Source organism: Sminthopsis crassicaudata, chromosome 4 (assembly GCF_048593235.1).
Source record: "Sminthopsis crassicaudata isolate SCR6 chromosome 4, ASM4859323v1, whole genome shotgun sequence".
NCBI lineage: Eukaryota > Metazoa > Chordata > Mammalia > Dasyuromorphia > Dasyuridae > Sminthopsis > Sminthopsis crassicaudata.
This window is the reverse complement of record NC_133620.1, coordinates 273,006,312-273,033,841: the sequence shown is the minus strand read 5'-3', so window position 1 is coordinate 273,033,841 and position 27,530 is coordinate 273,006,312. Positions and strand designations below refer to the sequence as shown.

At 36.8% G+C, this 27,530-nt stretch overlaps 1 protein-coding gene across 1 annotated transcript in view; it reads left to right on the top strand.

Annotated features, from left to right (window-relative positions):
• The window catches only part of RUNX2 (RUNX family transcription factor 2), a 256,627-nt gene that overhangs the window by 229,090 nt on the left and 7 nt on the right, over positions 1-27,530 (top strand). Inside the window, exon 7 of the mRNA XM_074310757.1 lies at positions 22,858-27,530. This exon is cut by the window's right edge and continues 7 nt beyond it. Coding sequence (XP_074166858.1) covers positions 22,858-23,336 — 479 coding nt within the window. The 3' untranslated portion in view covers positions 23,337-27,530. The remainder of the gene's footprint in view (positions 1-22,857) is intronic.

Below are 27,530 nucleotides of genomic sequence, written 5' to 3'. Positions count from 1 at the left end.
ATCATATAATTTGATTTGGTTTGATTTTGGAGACAATTGAAGTTAAATGATTTGCCCAGAGTCACTCAGCTAATAAGTCTGCAAAGCTGGATTTGAATTCAGGTCCTCTTGATTCCCAATCCCATGCTCTATCTATTATACCATCTAGCTTCCTCCAGTCATACACTTTCAACCTCAATCAATCAATAGGCATTTAGTAAGCATGTACCCTGTACCTGAAACAGTGCTAGGCTCTGGAAATACAAAGAAACATTGTATTCTCTGCACTGAAGGAGAAGGAAGATAACATGTATATCTGTAATATATATGTGATTATATAAGTACACAAATGTGGATATGATATAAATATGGAAGTGTATATACATGAATACAAAGTAGTTTGGAGAAGCAGTATACTAACAGTTAGAGGAGAGATAAAGGAGTGATTTTAGAGTACAATATGAAGTGAGAACTTCCGCTTAGAGAGTAGAAGGAGGAGTTGCTGTAGGGAGCTTGAGGAAAATGGAACTTTGGAACAGATGTTGTGGAGAAGTAGGATAGGTCATCAGTTGGGTTTTTTAATAATAGCTTTTTTTATTCTTCAAAATACATAAAAAGATAAATATCAACCAATCATCTTGGCAAAACCTTATGTTCCAAATTTTTCTCCTTCCCTTCCCACCTCCCCTCTCCTTTAGTCAGCAAGGAATCCAATATGGGTTGAAGATGTGTAATTCTTCTAAACATATTTCCACATTTATCATGCTGCACAAGAAAAGCCAAATCAAAAGGGGGGGGAAAATGAGAAAGAAAATAACAAGCAAACAGCAACAAAAAAGGTGAAAACACTAAGTTGTGATCCACATTCTGTTTAGAAAGACTCTCTCTATATGCAAATTGCTCTCTCTATCACAAATCTATTGGAATTGGTAGGGCTTCAATTGTGAGGGAGTAAAAGGATTGCCTTGAGGTAGCTGGAGCCAAGTTGAGATTAGATAAGATAAACTCATAGTGGATTCAGTCAGCATAATTTGTGTGGTATTCTTTAACTCCATTCAGCAACATGTGAGTAGGCTCAGAGAAAGTGGATCCAGGACTGATGGAAAAAGCCTTAAATATTATGGAAATATTGAAATAACAGTTGTAAATAGGCAGACCCATCTCTTATTCCCCTTTCTCCCAAAGAGGTTTAAAAATCAGGAATGGCTTCCAAGAGTTTTAGATGTGATCCTGAGTTTTGGGGGTCAGTCAAATTGGCCTCCGAATCTTCCAAAAATACACTTTGATTTTCTTTGCTCTATTTTCCAAGCTGAGCCAAAAGTAACATGAAGATGGCCATTCTCCTGGAACTTTGGTCCTTAGATCTTTCCTTTAGACCAGAACCCCAAAGTGCAGAAATGTGCAAAATGGAAAATGACTGAAATCAGAGTAACCAAATATTTAGAGAGGTCTGTTTTTAGAGGTGGAAAACAACAAAATCAGGATCTAGTGAACACATCTCCCACAACCATCTAATAGACTCTTTTGCTTTAGAATGGATTAACTAGAAAATGTAATAAAAGAGAGAAAAAAAAGAATTGTTGATTAAATGAGAAGCAAACTAGGAGAAAGGACCCTGGACCTCTGTTCACTTTTTAGCTCTGCTGTATACCAATAGCCCACATTTTATAAAGTACTTGAGGAGTTTTTCACAACAACTTGATGAAGTAGATATAGCAAGTGTCATTACTCCCATTTTCCAGGTGGGAAAAGTAAAACTTAAAAAACAATGTTAAGGGTCAGATAGCTAGAAAGCTTCAGAGTTGGGATTCATACTCATGTTTCTCTTGAGTCCACTGTCAACTATGTTTATAACATTAGAAAATCATTTACATCATTAGGTTTCAGGATGTTTTAATCTGTGAAATCAGGATGTTGAACAAGAGCAACCCTAAGGTCCTATTCAACCCTGCATCTTATATTCCTTTCTGAATGTGGCAAGGACATATTGAAAGAAAGGCTTCTATAATTATTCGATTCTGAATGGAAACTGCAGAGTGGCGTGGGAAGGGACTCTACTCATATGAGATAAGAAATATGGACTCATCAGTGGGGTGGAGCATGAGAATTGCTTAAAAGTCAAAGAAGAAGAAAAAAAAAGTGAGTACCTAAAGACAAGTTACAGGAGCCAATGGAAAGATTACAGCAAATAAATCCAGTAGATGAGCCTGGGATAAAGGATGCCCCAGGGCTGATGTGGGAAGAGACTTGAAACTCATGTGATCAGTGAGGTGATCCTTCACTCCAACAGCCCCACACATTAAAAAAGCCATTAAAATAACTACATGCAGCAAGAGACTTTTAACAGATAGTTTATAGTTCCTTTACAGAGATGGGCTCCCTGAGCCAGGTAACTGGGTGGTATAGTGGGTAGAGCACCAGAGTCCAGAAAAATCTGAGTTCTATCCTCAAACACTCGGGCAAATTGTCTCTCAGTTTCCTCATCTATAAAATGGGGGATAATAATAATAATTCCTTTCTCCTAGGGGTGTTGTGAAGATAGAATGAGGCAACATTTGTAAAGTGTTTAGTTAAACCTTAAAGCACTCTCTATATGCCATCTATTATTATGATTAAGGGCATGAACAGTTTCATTTTTGTCTTTGCATCTTAAGCACTTATCTAGTAGCCCCTTAATAAATTGTGTTGATTGATTGCTTCAGACTTCATTTGAGGGCCCAAACCCAAAAGATTAAGACTTTATACAAGAATAATCATGCAAGATAGGACAAACAAAAGCTAGCCAACTATATGTGTAGCAAAAAAAGACAAAGGAAAAATTAGCACTCCTCAGCTTTAAAAGAAAAATGGAAATCTCCTCAATACTGGATTCAGAATAAGAAGGAATCTTCTTTCCAGCTATCCAACTTTTCAGGTGAGAAAACTAAGGTCCAGAAAGATTGATTTGTCCAACGTTATACAGGTAATAAGGAGAAGAGCCAAGATTAAAATCTAGTCCTTCTAAGATCAATTCAAAGTGACCTTTCTTCTTTACTCCTTGGCCTCTCATTTGTGGTCCATTCTTTTTCACAGGGGTAAAGGGAAAAAGGACATTTATTATTAAATGTCTGCTATTTGCCAAACACTGTGCTAAAGTACTTTATAATATTATCTCATAGTAATTTGGAGAGGTAGGTGCTGTTATAATCCTCATTTTTAAAGGTGAAGATATTAAGGTAGACAAAAGTTCTATAATTTGTCTAGAGTCTTTGTCGTTCAGTTTTCTCAATACTGTACTACAATTTGTGACCTCATTTGGGGTTTTCTTGGTAAAGATACAGGAATAGTTTGGTATTTACTTCTCCAGCTCATTTTACAGATGAGGAAACTGAGGCAAAGAGGGTTAAGTGACTTGTGCAGGGTCACACAGCAAGTAAGCCTCAGAAGCTACATTTTGAACTTGGGTCTTCTTGACTCCAGGCCCAGTGCTGTATCCACTATGTCACCTAGTTACTTTTGCGGTTGTTTTTTTATTATTGTGGATGAAGAAGCTTCAGCTGCTGCTGGGACTTAATTGTCATACTGCTATATTTTTGTCTAAAAGAGGCAGGAATGCTTTTATAGAAGGTAATATAGACATTCTACTTGTTCTGGTTATCCTCCTATCTCTGACCATTCTTCTAAATGTTATTGACTTGTAATTTACTTTGTTGGTTCATAATTCTCTTCCCAGCTTCCTAAAGTTGAATTTTCCCAAAGTTCTCTTCTAGGTTCTTCATTCTTTTCTCTTTCAGTTCTTTCCCTAGACAATCTTATTTACTTCCATGGCATCAACCATCACCTATTAGCAGAGAACCATTTTTCTGTGCCCTAGGCCCACTTTTCCAATTACTGACAGGATACTGCCACTTGCATGTCCAGTTCTGAGAGCCACAAACTCAACATATCCAAAAGAAAGATTATTCTATTTCCCCCTCCCCCAATCCTGCTCTTCCTTCTGATGTCATCTTCTCAGACATTACAGTTCACCTAATCTCCTGTTACCAGAACACTGGGGTTATGTTTGAATCTTCCCTCATTTCTCATATATTGTTTGTTACCAAATTTTACTGATTCAGTCCTAATAATATCTTTGCATCCATTTCCTTCTCTGTTCCACTTCCACTACTTGTATGAGCTCTTATTACCACCTGACTAGGCCACTATAATAGCCTTAACAGATTTACATAGCTCAACTTTCTCTTCCTTCAATCCATCCTTCAGTTCATGGGCAGATTAATTTTTTATGCATAGATCTGATCATGTTATTTCTCTGCTCCAAAGCTTATTTCCTGCCAACTAAAGTTTAGATCCTTTGTTTAGTATTAAGAGGACCTCTTTGGTACAGTGCTACCTTGCTTTTCTCAGTCTTATCTCATTAATCCTTCCCCTCCAAGTATTATTATTCACTCTTGAACTATATCTTACATCTATGCCCTATTTTCCCATCTCCATTATTTTGCTCAGGTTGTTCCCTGTGCTTAAAATGTTTTCTTAGCAAATCAACCCTTAAATCCCTCCTTTCCCTTGATGAATTCTCACCACTCCTTTAAAGTCCAACTCAAATAGCATATTCTCAAGAAAACCTTACTTTCCTCCTCCTCACACCCCATGTAACTCTTTGTATTTTTCTTGTACACTTAATAGGTAAAAATTTTGTAGTATAATTATTTGTGTATGTGTCATGTCTCCTGACTAAGTTAGAAACTCATTGGGATAGGAAGAGCAGAAATAATTTCTCATCTGAATTTCATATCTCTTCCAGTTTCCTGTACAGTATTTAATACACTATAGGTGATTAACAAACAAATGTTTGTTGAATGGGGTGATGACATTCAAAACTTAATCTTAACTGTGCTCTCCAAGATTTTTTTTTAATTTAGCAAAATCTATTGAAGAAAATTCTTATTAAAGTGCTATTGAATAATGTTTATATTTTTTCTACTTTCTGTAACAATGTGACATAAATTTTTGCTTCTACTATTCCAAAGGAAAGAATAGAAAATCATTTCTATATTTTTCAAATTTTTTTTTAGTACAGGCCGTGGTCATTTCCCCTACTATTAGCTATTTACAGGTCAGATAGTAGGACAAATGATGACTTTAAAATACTGTAGCAAATCAGAGCATGTTAGTGATGTTGGCTCTTGTCCTATACAATGATGAAGTGAACTACGTTATAGAAAGGAGTTCAATTATTCAACTATTTGAGGATATTATGGATTGTTCTGGGTTGTCATATATATAATAGAATCATATACTCTTAGATCTAGAAAAGATTCAAAATCATGCAGTTGCTTTTCAATTTGTAGATAGGATCATTTTACATCAAAGATAAGAAGTAATCTGACTTAGTTTGTATAGCTAATATTAACAGAAAAAGATGCAGAGTCCAATTCATCTGAAATCTCTTACAATGTTTTTTCTTCTATATCATGACATCACAGAGGACTCCTCTTTTAGAAATTTTTAATTCTGTTCTCTTACATGATAATAATTGGTATTTATATAATGTCTTCAGGTTTACAAAACACTTTCTAAATATCTCTTTATTTTTTACAATGTGATGTAAACAGTTTAGGGGAACTGAGTTTGAAAACTTAAGTGATTTGCTTATGTTGACCAACTAGCCAATATTAAAGGCACAGTTTGAACCTAAATGTCTCTTGACTCCAGTTCTAGCATTCTTGTTGATGGATATTATATATTGGGAAAGAATAACCTCTAAACAATTTATTTCTTTTTCCTCTTTCTTTTTTTTTAAACCTCTTTTTAAAAAAATCTCTTCAGCCTGAAAAATAATTGTTCATAAGGAGAATGAATAGATTTTGCTACGGAATATTGAAAACCTCTTGAAGAAATGAGGCGTCACCAACTATTTTGGTTCTCATGTTTTGAAGTTATAGCTAACCTAGAGAAGAGAGAATTTAGAAGGGCAATGGCAAATATCCCTTTTTTCCATGTAGAAAAGATATGACTTGTTGTTCTTGACTCCAAAAGTCTCTAAGACACAATGGATGGAAATTTCTAAGAAAGAGATTTACCCTTATGTATGGAAAAATTGGGGCAGCTATGTGGTTCCATGGATAGAGAGCAATGGTATTGGATTCAGGAAGACTCATCCTTTTGAGTTCAAATTTGTAATCAGACACTTATTATATCTGGGTGACTTTGGGCACAGTCCCTTAACCCTGTTTACCCTCCTCTGTAAAATGAGCTGGAGAAGGAAAGGACAAATCAGTCCAGTAGCTTTGCCAAGAAACCCCCCACAAAGAGTTGGGCACCCTAAGAAAGGAAAAAAACTTTCCCATGTTTAAAGTAGAATAGATCACCCCAGAAGTTAATTGATGAGTAAAATGCTTATTATATGCCAGGTACTATGTTAAACTCTGGGGAAACAAAAAGAGGCAAAGAATGATCCCTGCCTTCAAGGAGATAACAATCCAATAGGTTCTTATTGGTGGATTTTGAGCAAGATATTGTCGAGTAGATGCTTATTCACATGTGGTTTGGATTCAGTGGATACCAAGTTTCCCTCCAATTCCAAGAGTCTATGATTTTGTCATTCAAAGTTCATTTAAAAAATTGATGAAAAAAGCCCCAAACATTTTCTTAGTTTTTGTCATGTTGGCAGGCAGAATCTTTTTTCCACTATTTGAAGAGCTACTACTGTGTATCTTGTCTCAGAGCCTAGTTTAAGGTGCTGGTACGACGTACATAAAATACACCAGCAGACTATATTTCTTTTTTTGCCAAAAGCAGACTTCAGGGCTGTGGTCTCTTTCATGTTTTTTCTTTCTTTCTTTCTTCCTCCTTCTCTTTTTTTTTTGTCTCCAAAACAAGTAGCTGTTTTCAGACACCTTAATACACAATTAGGTGTGTCTGTTTACGCTCTGGAGACAGAGAGCTTCATGTCCCAGAGAAATACAAGGGCCTTGGAAACAACCACAAACAGATGTTGAAAATGTCCATTTGTAGGGAGTATGCTTCTTTAGCACTAGAAATAAACATTAAAGATTAATCTCTTTAGTAGAAAGGATGGATGGGACAGGAGGAGTGAGAAAGGATGGTGAAATGTGTATGTGTAAGAGAGAGATGAGGGAGGTGGTTCTTTTCTTTTTACCCTGTATTGGACCATTTGTTTATCTATTACAGCAAGGAGAATTTCACTATTTGGGTTTGGCTGTTTGAAGGTTTTTGCCAAATGCTCAACAATCTGTAGGATTTGATTTCTCTCAAGAAAAAAAAAAAAAACACTTCGAGAACAAGGCTCCAAGAGTTTGTTTTTGTTTAAACCACTCAGAAGAGAAATCATCTCTTGTCCATTGTTAAAAGAGAGGTTTCAATCAAAGGAAAATTCTACATATTCTAAAATATACAAACAACTCTTTGAAAATGAAGCCAAATCAAACCCCAAAAAGAGATTTTTTTTTTTTGTATGCAGAAGTTTTGAGTTAAATCTCTGTGCTGAGCATGAGTGGAAAAAACTCTCAGATTGTCAGAAGAACGAATCACCACTCTGCATTTGGAGACGGAAGTTACATAAAGAACATTGTCTCAGGGTTGCACTAAGATTCTCTAACATGATTTTAGGCTAAATCCTAGCAACAAAGAAAAGAAAACTTTTAACAAATGAGTGCAAATTTCATTTCTAGTATTTTTTCTAGAAAATTTAAACACTGAAGAAAAGGAAAAAGAAAACCAAACAAGTAGCAACAACCAAGAAACTTAAAGCCCATTTAATTGGAAAGCTTTCCATTGATTGATAAATAGGACCAGGTTCCTGATTTGTTGTATCTTTAAAAAATATTAACGTAAGTGCTTAAAAATTTACCTAGGAGAATTCCCAATCCCTCTATTTTTGTCCACCTGCTTTTTGGATTTCCTTCACAGGCTAATTGTGCACTATTTCAAAGTCTGATTCTTTTTGTACAGCAAAACAACTGTTTGGACATGTATACATATATTGTATTTGATTTATACTTTAACATATTTAACATGTATCGATCAACCTGCCATCTGGGGCGGGGAGGGAGGGAGGGGAAAATTGGAACAAAAGGTTTGGCAATTGTCAATGTTGTAAAATTGTTAATCTTAAAAATGAAAAGGGGGAACTTTCCACCAATGAAGAGGAAATTAGAGAAATAATAAGGAGATACTTTGCCCAACTTTATGCTAATAAGTTTGATAACCTTAAAAAAAATTTACCTAGGTCATCTCTTATTTTTCTTGTTAGAATATCCCTTGTGTTCTAAGAAATGTGATCCTTTCTTTTATCAATCTAGTGAAGAGAGGTTGATGAGTCAAGTCTAGTGGAAAGAACATAGTATTGGATTTCCAGAACTTTGAATTCATGCCCCAGATCTGTCCTTAATTAGCTTTGTGTCTTTGAGCATGTAATTTAACTTTTTCATGTGCAAAGACAGTATTATTCATATCTTAAGTTATCATTATTATCAATGATAAGAATGGTGATCTTATTAAGTTTTGGAAAGAGGATACAAAACTTCAATGAGGAGAGTCCCAATAAGTCTGGGAAGATAACTTGGGACTGAACCAATCCCCACTATTTATTTAGAGGCTTGTGGTCACAGCAGAGCCATAGCTAGCAATTTTAGTGTACAGGACAATTCAGTTTTCTGGTGGGATTTGGGGAGATGCCACAGGACACCATTTCATAGTTGTGACATACAGATTTCTGCAAAAAATTGAAAGTCCTTTTGGCACTTTCTCTAGGTTTTGGCTCTAGGTTAGAGTGGAACTAACTATGAGGGAAAAACTTGTAGGCAATTAAGATTAGTCCGGCAGCACATCAAATTAGGCATTATATGTATTCATTGATTCAATAATAATTCATTAATAATCTATTCTTTACCAAGTACTGAGGAGAAGAAAATAAATAATATAATCTTTACTCTCAAGTAACTTAACATCCTAGTAAGGGAGATGAAGTATCTACACAAAAGTACATATAATTGACACTTATAGAGCACTTTCATATTTGCAAAGAATTTTACAGAAGTTTCATTTTATTTTAAAAACAACTATAAGGGCAATTTAGTGGCAGAGTGGATATAGCACTAATCCTGGAAGCCAGGAGGACTTGAGTTCAAATCAAACTTCAAACATTTACTAGCTGTGTGATCCTAAGCAAGTCACTTAACCTCAATTGCTTTAAAAAAAAGACTTTAAAATAACTCATACATGATAGAATGATATAAATGCCATCCACAAGCTATAAAATACTTTGCAAATTCAGAGGGAGTTCGTCTAGCTGAAGGAAAAGGTATCAAAAAAGACTTCCTAGGAAAGGAGCTATTTGATTTGGACTTTTACAGAGATAGGATTTTGTTGAACAGCCATAGAGCAGAAAGCCTTCTGGGCTAAAAGGACAACGGTAGAGAGACATGAGAGTACATGTTTGGGAAATAAGGAATAGTACAATTTGATTGGAATTTATGTATACAAAGGGGAATAGTGAAAAATAAGGTTGGAAAGGCATATTGATTCAGATCTTAGGTTCAATAAATATATGTGGTATGTGTGTGCATGTGTATGTATATATTTGTGCTATGTAACGCACTGTAGGACAGTCCTACAATAATAACAGATTTCTATAGTTATTTAAGATTATAAAAATTGCCTTACAGCAACCCTGTGAAGAGGATAGTGCAGCTATCATATTATCCCATTTTACAGATCAAGAAACTGAAGCTTACTTGGACCTGGTCATACTGCTAATTTGTATTAGATTTGAACCCCAAGATATCTGACTTTGTGTCCAATAGTTCATGTAGATAGAAACTCAAAGAATGAAATCATAATCTAGAAGGAGAAGGGTGTTTCAGAGCCCTCCTCCCCCATCTCATTTTACAGATGGAAGGACTAAGTCCAGGGAAGTTAAGAAAACATCAGAAGTGGGATTTGAACCCCAGATTCCTTTCCCTTGGAGAATTTGTTCAGCAGCAGGTAGCAGAAAATGAGGCACAACATTGGGAAATGGTCAGACCAAAAGTCAGGGTAACAGACAAACACAGGAACTAGACATTAAAGCAGGGTGCTGGAATTGAGTCCAGGAGCGATGCTAAGGTACCATTATGCACCAGCAGCAAGAAAGTCTTAATGGGGAAATATCTTCAGGTTCTGCCAGAGAAGCCTCCTTTATACTCATGGCTGGGACAGGAGCCAAGCTTAGGGCCTTGAGACCTAGTAGCTAAAGGGGGATATACTTGGCTGTAGAGGGAAAGAAGATAAAGAAAAAGAAACGAACTTGACATTGAAGCAGATTTAGTTCTAGCTAACCTCTTTGTTTTACATTCTAGATTAATTGGATTGAGTCAAGCTAATTTTATTGGAATGACCTTGGGGAGTCTGAATAAAACCATTTGCTCCCAAGGTCTCCCTGGAATGTAGAAGGCTTCTTGAGCAATCTAGGTGGCTTTGCAGTAGCTCCTAAATAGCACCAGAATTCCTTACTACATTGGGGTACTGGGCCCCTTGTCACGCAGCTTGGGGAATGGGCAGAATATGTGGTATGGAATGCAAGAATGTAGATCCAGTTACAGTGGGGTCTAGGACTTCTCCTTTCCTTTGAGCCTCCCTAGTGTATCTGCCTTATTCTAGACCAGGATATTTTATTATAATTGAATTATTCCCAAACAAAGAGTATTATTATCCCCACATAAGGAAGCCAGAATGTGTATGTATATATGTGTGTATTTATGTGTGTGTATGACCAAGACTTATCTAGCATTGTCACCTTATTTCCCCCCCCTCCCCAGGCTGGGGTTAAGTGACTTGCCCAGGGTCACACAGCTAGGAAGTGTTAAGTGTCTGAGGCCACATTTGAACTTGGGTCCTCCTGAATTCAGGGCTGGTGCTCTATCCACTGCACCACCTAGCTACCCCACATTGTCACCTTATTTACTAGCTGTGGGAGTCAGCCATTTTTGCCTCAGTTTTCTCATCTGTAAAATTAATTAGAATGGGGCAAACCATCCCAGTATTTTTGCCATGGAATCACAGAGTTGTACATGACTGAAATGTCTGAAAAACAAAACAAAAATGCAAATTTGTTATGAAAGTTTTGTTTTTCATTTCTTTTTTTTCCAAGGGAGAAAAGAAAGGGAAGAAAAAATTAAATGTTTGTTAATTGAAGAAATTTTAAATGTATTCCAAGGCAGTGCTGAATTTTTAAAAATCATATGTTATCTTAAATTTCCCTTCCTATCTTAACAAGACATCTTTTTGGAGCCAAGAAGTTTTGGCTCTTTGTAGGCCATGGTATACAGTAGCTTTCTTTCATAGAAGGGCTGAATTTTATATAAATATAGAGAATGACTTAAAATCACCTGGTTCTGATTCTCTTCCAATTTCTTTATTGGCTTTTTTATCTAGTTCTTTTAATGTTTGACTCTTTGTGGCCACATTTGGAGTTTTCTTGACAGATATTTTGGAATGGTTTGCCATTTCTTTCTCCTACTCATTTACTAGATGAAGAAACTGAGGCAAACAGGAGTAAGTAACTTGCCTGGGGTCACATAGTTAATTAGTGTCTGTGGCTAGATTTGAACTCATGGAGATGAGTCTTTCTGAATCTATGTCTGGCACTCTACCTACTTTGTCATCTATCTGCCCATACATTGGCTTTACTAGTTCACACTGGATCAGTGGAAACCCATTGAAACATTTTTTATAAGCCAAATGATTTTATTACCTCCTTAGAATTTTCCCATAGGATTAATATTATTCAAAAGATGAGACAGATTGAGGAGTACAGTCTTACTCTCAGTGAATCAGAAAATTAATGGCAAAGTTAGGATCAAAACTCCACAATTAAATGCTCAAGATCACAATATAGCCTACTAAACCCTATTATGTTATAGTGAAAAATTCTGATTAGGAGACAGAAAATTTGAATTCTAGTCCCTACTGTGCTCTTAACAGTTATTTAACTTGACCTTAACCAAATCTCTTAAATTCTGGGTTCTTCAGTTTCCTCTGCAGCACTAAATCTATAATGCTATGATCTATAAATTGGGAAGAATAGCATCCCATTAGTCTACCTTATGATATTCTGTGAATTAAATGAGATGTATCTGAAATGAATTGGAAACTCTTATGTGCAATCAGGGCATGAGATATTATCTCTGGTTGTTTTTATTAGCAACAATTTCCTCTAGCAGGATTAAATAGGTTATAAGCATTAAGTGATTGGAAATCTCTGACCTGCTATGTGATCTTAGGTAAGTCACTTCCCTGGACTGCAGACATCTTTATCATTAAATAAAAAGAATTGGACTAATTAATTCTCAGAGTTCTTCCAGACTTAATGTCCTGTGGTCCTGTGATTCAGAGTTGTGTTGATTAAGTAATTCTTGATTCTTAATTAATTCTTGTTGTTTAGTCCTGCCCTGTGATTTTATTGGTATAAAGAACTCCCAGTGAAGAAACTCCTTCTCAGCAACCCTTCTGACATTATAGTCATAGAGTCATCAGGGAAACGAAATGTTAAGTGCTTTGTCCAAGGTAGGACTCTGAAGCCAGTTCTTCGCCCTTTGTGCAATGCTTTTTTTCTAAGCAATGACCAATCGTATTTCCCTTTTCCACTTTCTTTCAGCCCCCATCATCTCTGTATCCCTATAAGTCAAGACAATTCTGCACGTGGTGTTCAGGTTAAGTCTTGTCCTTTAAAAACTACTGTTGAAACCGTGTCCATGCACACCTTCTTATCAGCCAGACTTTGTTGTGCCATCTCTAGTGTCTCTACCAGCTCATAAATTTCAGCATTTAATACAGGCCCCGTTTACAACCAGCACAGGCCGCAGGAAAATCTCAGGCTGTCTTGTCTGAATTCAGCCCTCTTTGAGAGATTTACTCTAGCAACAATTTATCATTAAGTCGCAATTTTGAAAACAATCTTAATGGACCACACATGTTATCAAATTAGAGTCAGTTCTCTATCTTCCAGTTCCTCTGGTCTACTTTTTGCTTCCTCTCATCTTTTTTTTTTTTTTTCCTAAGAGGACTTCAGAAAGAGTTAATTATGCATTGTAGGCAGATGCTGTGACAGGAAGGCCTCCTCCTGATTTATGATAAGATTACTGATATTAAAGCTGCTATTTTTAGAAAAGACTCATTTACTTCATCTATCTGTCCTTCTGTCTGTCTTTGTTTTTCTGTCTGTCTCTATTTCTTTATATCTCTCTTTCTTTCTGTTTCTCTTTTTCTGTCTGTCTCTAATGTTTTGCATTTTGGTAGCCATAAGTCATTAGTGGTTTTTAATTTTTCTGAAACATAAATAAGGTCTGAAAGGGTAGATTTGTCTCTCCCCCTTTTTCTTTCTTTTTCTTTTCCTTTTCTTTTTTCCCTTTCTTTCTTTCTTTCTTTTTTTTTTTTTTTTTTCTTTCGTTTGGCTAATCTGAGGAACGCAACCACATCTGAAGCCACTTGGCTCATTATGAATTTCATGGAAACTGATTCCCTGAAAGTGCTTCCATATGTGCGTTCCCAATATATCCGATCCTCTCTGAACGGGAGGACAAACTTGTGCATGGACTGGAAATGACTTCAGGATGTGACAGAGCAGTCATATGACTGCAGTGGCACCGTGTGTGGCCTCCCCTGAAAGACACGGTGTCCTGGGTGCTGGCTTCCGTCCTATAGTGGATCTGGTTTCAAAGACTATCGACCCTTCCCAGCTTTTTAAAAGTTCTTAATCAAGGACCAGAGAGGGTTACTCACTTTTTTCTTCTGCCACCCCCCTCCCTGTCTTTCTTTCTCTACACCCCACGTACCCAACTGACCCTATCCCTCCCTTTTTCTCCTCAAAAAGGAAATATACTATTCCAACAGGATCCTCAGAAAAAGTTTGGGTGGGTTTAAGGAAAGGTTGGAGTTAGTGAAAATTGCCAAGGGTTTTTTTTTCCTTTCCCCTAGTCTAGCATACTTTCTTAACTGTAGGATCAGATGGTCTTTCAGAATTTGCGAGTAAGCAGTGGAAAAGTACAATTCATGACGGCACTGGAAACAAATATTTATACTGGATAGTTGAGGCAGATTTTTTTCTCTTTTGAAAAAAATGCAGGGTCTGCTAATCCAAGTTTTCATTACTTTTGTTTGCTTTAGTAATTGGTTCAAAACTGTCCTTTTGGTGGTTCGTCTTTTTTGTTAAGGATATCCTCAGGTGTAGCACAGGATAACCAAACTTTGACACTTAATAGTTGTGTATCATTGGCCAAATCATTTAACCTCTTTGAGCTTCAATTTCCTTATCAATAGATCAGTGATCAAAGATTTATTAAGTACTGGTTCTCTGCCAAGTAGCCATGCTAAGTGCTAAATTTTCATTTGCTTAAAGAAGTCTTTCTTTAGTCTTAGTACATTTTCTATGAGATTATTTTCATTTTCATCTTTCTGTCTGTACATTGCTGTTTGCATATCATTTCTTCCAATAAACTGTGAACTTCTTGAGAACAAGGACTGGGTTTTTCCAACTTTTCTTTATATTCTCACAATTTAGCACAATGCCTGGCACCTAATAATAAATACTCGTTCAGTTGATTGGGGATACAAAGACAAATGGTGAGGTCTGTGTCCTCAAAGAGTTATATTCTACTGAGAAAAACTATATATATATATATATATATATATATATATATATATATATATATATATATATATATAATTATATTTAGAATATATACAGATGAAATACAAGGCAACTTGGATAGGGAGTTACTGGGGGATATCAGGGAAGGTTTTTGCTATAAAATGGAAATAACAGTGAGATACCAACTTCATTAGGTTGTTATGAGCCTCAAATGAGGTAACATGTGATAAGTGCTTTGCAAACTTTAAAATGTCAAATAAACATTTTATTTTTGTTATCTCTTATATTTCTTAAGATGTGTGCTATGAGATGGCTTAGAATTAAATATATCATAAAAGATCCTAATTCATTGATAATGGTAGGTGTAGCATGTTAGAGGAGGAAGATACCTAATTCAAATAAGCTCTTTGTGGGTAAGAATTGTCTCATGTTTGTGCTTATACCCTTAGAAAATGGTCTGGTATCTAGAGAGCACTTAATAAATGTTTATTGATTAGTTTACCTTCTTGGTATTGTAATCTTTTTAGTAATAGTGAGGAAAAATAGGAAAATTTAGTGAAAAGACCAATCTATACCATGCTTATTCTCATCTATAACTTGACTCATGTCTATTATCCTTGTCTATAATGTTTTCCCTTCTTTGCTGGACATAGGAAACATACAACATGAGCAAAATTTCCATGATGAATTTCTACATTGTCTTTGTGATTGATGGTGTAGAGAGACTTCCCTTACTTAAGTGAAGGGCTCCTAGTGTTTAGGAATGGCAAATTTGGTTGGAATGGTGGAAAGGGAATGTGCCAGAAGTATTTTGTTCAGTCCTCCTTTCTTGACTGAAGTATTTGTTACTTTTCTTTGGTTTGTTCTTTGGTAGAAGAAAAGAATACTTTGGTTTTAAGTGGTCAAAAGATTTGAATAATAATTATGTCACATTTATTAGCACCATGTTTCACCAAGGACTTTCCTCATGACATTTGAATGGAAGGATTTTTCTACCTTTTCTTAATGTACTTTTGTAAACTGAACTTTTGAAGTAACCAACAGGACAGAACCCCGTAGATGCTGTTTAGTAGCCCTTACTAAGAATTTTGTAACATATATACTAGTATTTGCTTCATCCCAATGCCACAGAAACTAGAGTCAGTGTTAGATGGGGTGATAGGAAAAAGGACTGAATCAGCAATCAAAAGTTGTATTTTCTAGTTCTTCTAGTCACTAGCCCTGTGATCTTGAGCAAGCACTTCCTCTTATCTGGGCCTCACTTGTAATACAAGGAGATTGGACCAGATAATGTCTAAAATTCTTCACCTCTTTCCAAAATTCAGTAGTGGTTCTGTGAAAAGCCGTGGGGTAGAGACTGGTGTATTAGGCGAAGAAAAGAGAGCCAGATTATTATAGAAATAATGAAGTCAATACCTAGGGGCAACAAATTCCTAACTAAAACACAAGGTTAATTAGCAATATCACATTATCAAAATTAAAGGACACTCCTTTTCTGTTAACAACAGGTTGATTATTTGGGGGAAGAGTATATTAAACTTTGTAGAGAAATTAGTGATATTTTTTGGGAAGTGATTAAACAAAATATATTAGCAAATGTTTAAAAACCTCCAATACTGTTGGAAGTGCAAAGGATCATTATTTTTTCTTCCGGTAGAAAAGTCCTGGGTATGTCTCATTGCAATTGATGTTTAAATAGTGTCAATACTCTAATAAGGATAATGCCTGGACTGTCATTTCAACTGGCACAGGGAATTCTTGGATAAAGAAATGCCTTCCACTAATACAGGTTGGTACCTTCTCTGCAACTTAGAGAGCTGCTTAAGTGACTTGCCCATAGTCACACAGCCCTGATGAGTCAGAGGCAGCATTTGAACCCTGATCTCTTGCTTCATTGGCTGGTTCTTTATGTGAAATAACAATTACCATGAAGAGGTTAATATAAAGTGTTCAGGCTTCATTTAGTTTAGTTCATCCATTAACTCCTGCCACTTAAAAGATCCCAATAAAGCCTTAAAGTTAGCACCTCATGGAGGTAAAGGATACAACAATTTCTGTAACTTATCAGGAAAGGAGAGATTTTCAGGGGGGGTCTTAGTTTTCCTCCTTCTTAATAAAACATGTGTGCACATGTACGAATGTACATGTATATACATATACATTGTATCCCATTGATTAGGGGTTGAGGAGAATGATAAAGTGTGTGTATGTACATATGTACATGTATATACATATACATTGTATCCCATTGATTAGGGGTTGAGGAGAATGATAAAGTGTGTGTATGTACATATGTACATGTATATACATATACATTGTATCCCATTGATTGGGGTTGAGAAGGAGAATGATAAAGTATATGTATGTACATATGTACATGTATATACATATACCTTGTATCCCATTGATTAGGGGTTGAGAAGAATGATAAAGTGTTAGTGATGAGAAGTGGTCATATAAACACTAAACTGACTTCCCCACTCCTGCTACTCACTGGAAACCAACAGTATTTTCATTCTAGAGCTCTCCTTTCCTTTTTCCACTCTACAATTCTTTTTTATTGAGAGCCTCTTAATGTGGCTAATCCTGTTCCAGGTCACCTTAGAAAAGGCAAAAAAGTACAAAACACAATCCCACCCCTGATTATATATCTGCTTAGGTCATATCTGTAATAAAAACAAACAAACAAACCCCCAAAAATGGTGAATTCAAAAGTGATTGTCATAGACAGCAAATAATGTTGGAGCTCAGAGATTCTCCATCATTGCTTCCCTTGAACTTTCTTTACTCTCTCCCTCTGTACTACCTCCTACCTGTTGCTTCTAATGGATTAGAATAGAACGGGGGAGGACAAAATCCAAAACATTAAGCCCCAACTCTATACTAAGCACTGAGAATGATACAAATAGAAAAACCAAGATAGTTTTTGCTCACAGTTTAATGGAGGACACAACATTAAAACAACTATTTACAAACAAGGTATATGTGGAATAAATTGGAAGGATATTCTCAGAGGGAAAGCACCAAGATTGAGGAGGACTCGGAAAAGCATCTGTTTGCTGGAGCCTATGACAACTGGGGAATAATAGGCTTCTGTGAAGTCAGCTAGCTTTAGAAAATGTCAGACCCTCCTAAGAACTTACCTAGCCCAGGCAGACCAGAGTTAGCTCATTAGCATAGAATGTGGCTTCAGAGAATTTCATGAGCTCCCCATCTCTTAGGAACTGGAAAAGTTCAAATCAATGAATTCTATTTAGGTAAACAGTAGCATAAGGCAACAGATTTAAAAAAGCATAACCATTCAGGAAGAGAATAGAACAAATTAAATGCCATTTGAACAAAACCCCACTAATTCTTTTTAAATGACATCAACTGTCCTTTGTATACTAGCTAAATGCCCTTTGTAACTAACATCAACTGTTCTTTATAATATTGCCAACTAGCCTTTGAAAAGAAAAAATTCTTCTGTGGTACCCCCAAACACCTGAACCCTCCTGTTTTCCAGAAAGGCTTTGCTGCTGGTTGTGTATGAAGGAAAGCCTTTGAGGGAAACAGTGATGGAGGAATCTACTTGTATGGGATGCTTTTGCTACTTTGAAAGTATCCCTAGGGAAATTATACAATGCTTGCATGCTTAATCATAGTGTTATTATGATGAAAGCAAACTTTAAAATATACTTCTTCAGGTGGAAGAGTGAGGAATTTCTCTCAACTGATGCAAATAGGTACCTCATCTTCAAAGTCTTAAAAAAAGTGCCTGGGGCACCAAGAAGCTTTAAGGTCAATCAGTCATCAAAGCACTAATTGAGCTCTTACTGTATGCCCAGCATTGCTCTAAGTATGGAGAATACAGAGAAAGGCAAAAAACAGTCCTGTTCTTTAGTAAATATGTAGGTTTATACAAGATAGAGGCAGCAGAAGGAAAGACAATCTGAAAGGGAAAGGGCCTAGCAGTTGTAGTAATTCAGTCAGTGTGCATCAGAAGCAGTTTATAAAGCCAGATCTTCCTGACTCCAGGCCTTCCACTGGTTAAACCAAAGGAATCTCCCAGGATGAGTTCTTGTTAGTTATTGTTATGAATTATGACTTGCTGGATAAGCAGCATGCTCCAAGTCTGCCTCTGTTGAGATTCTTGGTCATATCCTCAAGCTTACCAGAGTTTTGGTTTAGGAAGCCATAAAGGGGGCATTGGTGACATAGCACTCATTAGGACCTCCAGGGTCTTCTTCTTAGGGGCTTTTGTTAAGTAAGTGGAAAACATTCTTTTTTTACTTTAGCTGATGTGATGGTAAATTAAATTTCTAGCAACTTTAAAAAAAATTCCAAAAAACAAAACCAACAACAAAACAACTCCAAAGGTTTAGGGACATGAGGAAAGACTGAATGAGTCACGATATAGTAGCCAAGTATCCCAAAAAAGGGGAGGGGGCGACTGAAGTCTGGGAGTTCAGATGAAAAACACAGTGATTTGGAAGTACAGAGACAGACGTATTCAATAAAGGAAAATGTAATTAAAGTATCTGCTTCTGTGGTAATTATCATAAATAAACGGAAGGCTCAGAAAGCCTTTGCATTTTTGTTTTAAAGCATACTGTGCACCTCAAGGGTTGGATTTTTCCCCTGCAACAGATTATTTTAAATGATCTCAGGTTGCACTTTGGAAAGTTGTTAAAACTTCCTCACACAGAAGACATATGCAGAAGTTTAAGAAACATTTCTTTGGTAACGTACCAATAAGTTAAAATGACTAAGCAAATTCCAGCAAATTGCATTGTTTGTAAGTTATAAAATTATCCCATAATCCTTTTAAAGTCCACATCAAGTTGCTGTGCCCAGAAGGAGTTAATCCTCGGGACATTACAGTCTGTAATAACTGGAAGTGATTGGCCAAAGTGCCGTAAACCTGGCGGAAATTTGTTGCATTGTTTTCCATAAACCACAACCAGAGCTCATTAATTGAAAAATGAATGTCAACTGGCATTAGCTGGCATCCATAAAGCAGAAGGCATAGTGACCCTGGCATGTGATGGGCTGTAAAAAAAATCAGCAAAATAGTAACAGGTAAAAGAAGTGGGGGAGGAAAAGAAGGGGGGGAAATGTGAATTTAAAACCATCTTGGAACTTACTGGCAAAGTCCCAAGTATGGAGCTTTAATGAGGCTTCTGCATCAAAATAAATGAAACCACATGGAATTTTAATTATTACTACAGTATTTTAAATACAAACACAAGAGGAGTATTCTCTGCTTTAAACAGTCTATCTTGTGTGAACTCTGTGGCCCAGTGGGGAAGACATTGACATTATGAATGTGACTTCATTCTGTTTTAAATTGCTAATGTTGTTCTTGCTTCTCTTATGTGATCTAAGCATTGAACTTGATGTACGCAGAAGGAGTTTGTCTAAAACTCTAGGCTGAGCCAGCTACAAGTTCAGTTCACCTACATACTTTGAGATGAAAATGTTTTGGCTTAAGAGCAACTGTGGTTTGCATTCATTGCCTGTGTTGTGCAACCTTATACATAAGCGTGGGGGTAAAGGAGTTGAGGGGGAGCAGCATGAACAAAATCCTCTTCAATTCCTCTATACTCCCATCAGCCTTTGGGCATCAGTTAATAATTCTTGAGCAAGTCACCCCAAGAACATTCACTACTTTCCTTCCAGCTTTTACCTCCCTTTTTCATAGTGCTGTGTGTCAAAGGAAGGGGCACTTGTAGGGCCAGCAGAGAAAGAGAATCTGGAGTCAGCTCAGGGGGATTTAGCGGAGCCAGAACTGATTTGTCATCCTGAAGGCATTTGCTTCTGGTTGCAGAAGCTGCCCGCCATTTTTTATCCTTGGCCTGTGGGCCTGTACTTTTGCTTAGAGTGGGTAGCGAAGGCGGGAAAGTGTGGACACTCCTCTCACTGTGGCCAATTCTCTTTTCCTCTTTTTGCTCTTGGAACTCTCATGCTTTTCATTTCTGCCTGTGGCCTTCTTCCTCTCAACCAATATGGAAAGGCAGGCTGCTGAGCTAATTAATTAATTGGTTCTGCTTGCTGGTCTCCTTGATTTGGTTAATGTGAGAGAAAGACAGGTTAGCAGTCTCTCCTTTGGATGGTTATGCTTTAGAAGTCTAGATTTAAGTTATAGAGCAAGGGACCACCATTTTGTGAGAGAACCCAGTTCTTTTCTTTAAACAGTCCAATCCAACAAATATTTATTAAGCATCTCCTGTGTGAAATTATTAAGCTAGGTACTTAGGGTACAAAAACCAGACAGTGCCTGCCTTCAGTGAGTTTTTGTTATTCAATCATGTCCAGCTCTCATTGGACCCATTTGATATTTTCGTGGCAAAGATACTGGAGTAGTTGCCAGTTTTTTCTCCATTTCCTTTCATAGATGAGGAACTGAGGCACACAGCTAGTAAGTGTCTGAGGCCTAGGGCTTCTTCCTAATTTCAGGCCTGATACTTTATCCATTACTTCAACTAGCTGCCCATACATGATCTTAAAGCAGTATTCTGTAAGCACTCTGATTCTCATAATAAGAAATTCTCAGGCTATGCTAGAAGGATAATGAAATATAAAATAAATATATAGAATATAAAATAATAATAAATATAACAAAGTCAATTCCTTTAAAAATTAAGAAAGAGCTTTTCAGGTCCCTAAAAACAATAGAGCATGCAGACAGAAGGCTAAATAAAAAGTTGGAGGCATTCAATCCTTTAGTTTATTAAAGCTTTTGTGACTTAAGAGGGCTTATTCCAGTACTTTTAAATTTGGAGGACTAGCATTAACCAGTACAAGTAAGAACAAGCATGCATTTTTAAAGATTATAACTTGGGATTTTTAGTGTCATTTTTAGTAAATTCAGAATGTTAATTTTTTAATGAAATGGCCTACAACTCTGTCAGGTGCCAGTACTGCTTATTGAGTAGAAGCTTTAAAAGTCAAAGGACATTAAATTTTAAAGAGAAAATTGTGCCTTCAGGTTATGGGCACAAACATAATACAGATCACCAGTTAACATGAAGTGAGGCCATTTCTGCAGAATGGGAATTGTCTCTTAGATGAGAGGTGTAAATTGGGTTTTTTGATTCTCCCTCCTACACCTATTACAGCACAGAAACCATTGTTACAGCTACTACAAGTCAGGCCTACTCTTACAAACCAGAAGCCTGAAATTTAGTGAGATAAAGACACTCAACTCCTTACCCTCCAAATTGATCTCTCCAATTTATTATGGAACATTTTTGGTGGAAAGTTCTGAGAAGGATCCATTAGACAACCTCATTAGATATTCATTTTCTAGAATGACAGAATATGAGAGTTAGTAAGAACCAGTGATATTTAAATTCAGCCCCCTCATTTTCAGGTGAGGAAACTGAGGCCTACAGATTAATAACAAATCAAATAATAGCAATCATACAAAAATAATAACAATCATAATAGCAGACATTGTGATGCTTTAAAATTTTCAAAGCACTTTACATACATCATCTCATTTGATCCTTATGAAACACCCACTTTAAAGATAAAGAAACTGAGTTGGGGGGTTAAATGAATTACCTGTGATAATCCAGGATAGTAAATGTGTGAGGCAAGATTTCAGCCCAGGTCTTTTCTGACTCTTACCACTGTACTATGCCATGATAAATAAAGGGAGTCTTAGGAGATCTAGCACAACTTTTTTTAACATTACATTTACCTTAAAATGAGAAGAATAGCTTAAAAAAACCCACACCAAACAACTACTAAGTGTCAACTAAGGATGAGAGGACCGTATTGGGAAATTTCATTTCAGCATGGTTCAGTTTAGAGGCCCTGTTGTCATGTTTTCTTTAATAACAAAATGACAAATGTTGGACTTATTCACATTCATTTCTGTACTATATGCAGGAAACGATGGGCTTTTTGTTAGCAAACATTTAACTGTTTCTGGAGTTCAATGAAACTCTGAAATGTAACCAGAAAGAGGAAGATGAACAAAGCCCCAGAATACAGTGTTGGAGTTTTGTCCTTGTAACATGACTTACGGATTTTTGTGGTTGTTCTAAAAGTACTTTGGGCTTCTCTGGGAGATGAACAGAGCTTATTGATAAATGCTGTAAGACTGAAAAGTGACCTTTTCTTTTGAAGATGTATTTGTGAATCACGATTCCTTTTGGGGAAACTCGTTATATCGTTTTTTTTTTTTTCTTAAAAAAATTTAAAAATTATTTTAATTGATATTTACAGATTTTTCCCCCATCTTTTGTTACAATTTTTAGGTGCTTCAGAACTGGGCCCTTTTTCAGACCCCAGGCAGTTCACAAGTATTTCATCCCTCACTGAGAGCCGCTTCTCCAACCCACGAATGCACTATCCAGCCACCTTTACTTACACACCGCCCGTCACCTCAGGCATGTCCCTCGGTATGTCAGCAACCACTCACTACCACACCTACTTGCCACCACCCTACCCTGGCTCCTCCCAAAACCAAAGTGGACCATTCCAGACCAGCAGCACTCCATATCTCTACTATGGCACTTCATCAGGATCATACCAGTTTCCCATGGTGCCAGGGGGAGACCGCTCTCCCTCCAGAATGCTTCCGCCTTGCACCACCACCTCGAATGGCAGCACGCTATTAAATCCCAACTTGCCCAACCAGAATGATGGCGTTGACGCTGATGGAAGCCACAGCAGTTCTCCAACTGTTTTGAATTCTAGTGGCAGAATGGATGAATCTGTTTGGCGGCCTTATTGAAATTTCTCCGGCAGTGGCCCAAGCACCTGCGAGCCCCCCAGCCCCAACAAAACAAAAAACAAACAAACAAAAAAAAACAAACCAAAATACCAAAACCAAACATATACATACATACACACATATGCACACATGTATGTGGCAATACACACTCACTGCACACATGTGTTCACATGTGTGGTATACATGTACTGCATTACTGTGCACACACATTAATGCAACCTGTCATGTATGTGCACTCGTGTGTGTGTCTATACATATGCCGGGGCAAGTGTGTGCATATATGTATAGATGCATAACATAAACATAGATGACGTGTATGTGTGTATATGTATCTACGCTATCTACAAAGTGCCTGTTTTTTCCAAGTTTTCACTCACTGAGTCATGTTGTTTATAACGGTTACAAGGCTACGTGATACTGGGAGGAAAAAGGCCGAGCAGTAGCCTCCGTAGTTGAGTTTCAGATTATGTGAATCCTAGCATATTCTTTGCTTTGGAAACAGCTACCCTTTTTTCTTTCTATTTAAAAATGTACTTTTGCATACCCACCGACAAACCAAAAGGTGGTGGTTGGGTTTTGGGGGTTGCTGTTGCTTGGACTGTCACGAATCATCTGTTCTTGTGCCAATTCAGAGAGGTGGACTCCAGGTATTAGGAGGAAGAAGGGCAATGCAGCTCCCTCTGTGTGCTTGAAGCTTCACAATCCCTCCATGTGTGGTGAAGGCCATAGGAGGTATTGGACCAGTGGATCCGGCCAGTGCATTTTCCAAACCGACTTACAAAGTTGGTGTAGATGCACACAAACGAAATAGATAGAATGAGAGCTTCCATTCAACTCTAGACTGTTCCTAATAGATGTTGCAAACTTCTCTTTAACTTGCTGCAGATTAATAATTGAATTTTTTGGGTTCATATTTTTTTTTCTACATCAAAAAAATTACTCTTCGTGGTATCAGTTGGAATAGATAATGTTAATGGGTTTTTTTGGCCTTTTTCTAGTTAACCAGAAAGAACCCCCATGCCTGCAATCAAATTCTTTCCATTTTTTATGCAAAAAAATGAAAATGGCAATATCTTCTTATAGCCATAAGGGTATAGATAGTATTTGTGTTTCATTGTGTGTTATTATTTGTTTTCTTTTTTTTTTTTTAAATTATGAATATGTGTAAAATCTGAGGTTTCTTGCTGACGTGGATGGTCATATAACTTTAAAGAAATATTTATAATTATTTAATAACATTTGGACCCATTTCTTAGTGTATTGCTATGTTGACTTCGGTCTCTAAAAGTGCTTTTTATTAAATAACAAAATTTCTTCAGTAGGCTATAGCCATACCTGAAACATTGCTAAGCAATTTCAGTTTGTCCAGGCATAATGTGATTTTTAAAATGCTTTCATCCCCAAGTATTTTGGATGTAGCATATTTTTGTGATGTATGAAGGAAGTGTTGTGTTTAATTCAATTAGATCTTTGGTTACCTTCAACACAGTTTGCCTTTTTAAGCAATAAAGATTAGGGAGTGAAAAAACAACCTTTTAGCTTTATCACTTATGTCGCCCTTCATCAGCATGAAATGCTGGAGTGATGTGGTTTCTTAACTTCTTTCAACTGGAAATGATTCTTGTCACATTAAAGAGACAAGCACAAGTAAATCATTGAACTGCAGGGAAAAAAAATGTTCTGTGGTTTCAGAGTTTAGCAAAACTCCAATCTCCAAGCTTCATACTGAAGATGCAAGTCACCTTAAAGCCACATGTGTGGATAAAGGCCTCTACCAGGATACACCACAGTCCAGGGAAGCCAAATTGCACCTGGGTTTCTTAATCAATCAGCTTTACCAATCCTGAAATGGGGGGAGACCCAGAATACTCTGCCCAGAGCCCCTCTGGCCACCTGCCACTGCATTTACATTTAAAGGAGTGGATCTCGGCCATCTTTTGTCCTAAGTGGGAAGGTTGCCTGCTTACAAGTCTCAGCAGGTAGTTGGACTGAGAGGGAACACAGCATGTTAGGACCTGCTGTCTTTGAAATTGTAGTTCTTCATATAAAGGGTAAATCAAGGTGTTTAGGGGCGACACTGGAGAGGAATTCAGGCTGTACCTGCCCTTTGGGATGCACTTTTACCACCCCTACAGTCAAAAAGCCTTCAGTCTTTACAATAATGTGAGGTCACGTCATATAATGACATCAGGTCTATTCTTAGCCAAAACTGCAGGATATGTTTAATATTATTACCAGAGAGAGACCCAAATTTAAATTTTGAACCCGCCTTTTCCCCCAGCAAAATATATCCCCAAAAATCCCTTTCTCCCCCAGTATTGCCCCCAGCCTCCAGAAACATTCATGTTCTCCCAGATAGGGCAGAAACTCGTTTTGTGGGCTTCTGATTCCTACCTAGGCTGAGTGGCAATGGGGCCTGTGGGTGATGGTCACATTTATGTTCCTACCATTCAACCTAGCTCCTAAAGAAAATGGAGGGGGGAAAATCTTTGCCTTCTAAAGGTTGTATAACAAGTATGCTTAGATGTATAAGCTACTTTCCTATTTCTTAAGTTTTCCTTTAAAGATGGAAGCTGTAATTGATACTATTTATTGTTGGTTTGTGGCAGCTTGAAGCACGCCACTGCCCATTATTTGTAAGTGTAAAGTATGTGTGTTGGTTTCAGCAGCACTTAAAAAAGCCAGTGTCTGGTTACACATTTCAATGTTAATTAATCGAGAGGAAAATGTTACTGCCAGTGCCAGCTGTAGCCTATTTAATTAAAAAAAAAAAGGTACTATATTTGTACGTTATTTTTTATGCAGAAAAGGGCTTTTTAAAGATTACTGTACACATATTAAGTGATTTTTTTAGGGATGCTTTTGTGTTGAAATGTTGTTATAGTGGCTGCAGGCAGCAACCCAGAAACACTTTAAAAAGTTTTTTTTTCCTTTGGTAAAATTCAAGCACTTCATTTCTTTTTTTTTTCTTTTTGTTTTTTAGAGGGGGGAGAAAAATAATTCCCACTTCTTAGACATATTCTGCCTTTTTTTTTTAAGCCTCTTTTCCCTGCTTTAGTGCATATGCATCTTTTTTTTTTTTTTTTTTTTTTTTTTGACAGGACCATGAATTTGCATTGGGTGATCAGTACTTGATTTTCATTTTCAAGGAAAAGGGGGAAAAAGATTTCCTATCTGTTTAATCTCATCAAACCAAGTACCATTCCAATAGAACAGGCTTGAAGGAGATGTGTTTTCCTCAGGGCTAAACCAGCACGGTCCTATAGGCAGCAGAAATGTTGGCAGAGTTTATAGAGTGACCAACAAAGCTTAGCCCACATCAATCTCCGGATGTCCTGTTGTCTCACAGATCTTACCTATGTCACAGATCCAAAACAGGTGCCACAATTCTTCTCATAAACTGACAGAATGTCATCTAACTAGTCCCTGTAGACTTTCAACAGATCAACTATTATTTGCTCTTTAGTTGTCTGCATCAGGCCAGCACCCTTTAAAACTTCTGTGCAGAGAAACGTAAGCCGTTAGAGACCCCACAAAAGTGAGAAGTGATGGATGCGCTGGTTCACAAGAGTTCATTCCCATCTCGATTATTAAGGCCCGTTCCAGAATCTAGACTGACCACAAAACATTCTCAAAAGCAATAATTACACCGACAACATTCAAGAAAACTATCAACAAAAAGACCAGTCTTCTGAACCTTGAATTTGTTATTTTTAAATATAATTCACTTCGTTTTAACATTTTTCTTTGTGAGAATTTTTAGATATTTGTTTACTTCATGTTTACAGATAACTGTTTGCTTGTTAGTGCAGTATGTTTAATTATATCAGCCAAAACCATACTTTACAGTAATTTTTTTTTAGGTATTATGAATGAAATTCCATTTTTTGGATATGCTTTACCATTCTTGGTTGCTGATGGAACAAAAATATTTGTAGCATTATGTGTAAATACATGCTTTTTTATTTTTATTTTTTTCCCCAATTGCTATTGCGCTTTCCGTGCACATATTGTACAAATTCTGCTTTGTGCCACAGATCACGATTGTGGATGAGTTTACTTTTAACTTCAAAGGGACTATTTGTATTGTATGTTGCAATTGTAAATTGAATTGTTTGGCATTTTTCTCATGATTGTAATATTAATTTGATGTTTGGATTTAATTTTCAATAAAATGGCTTTTTTTGTTTTGTT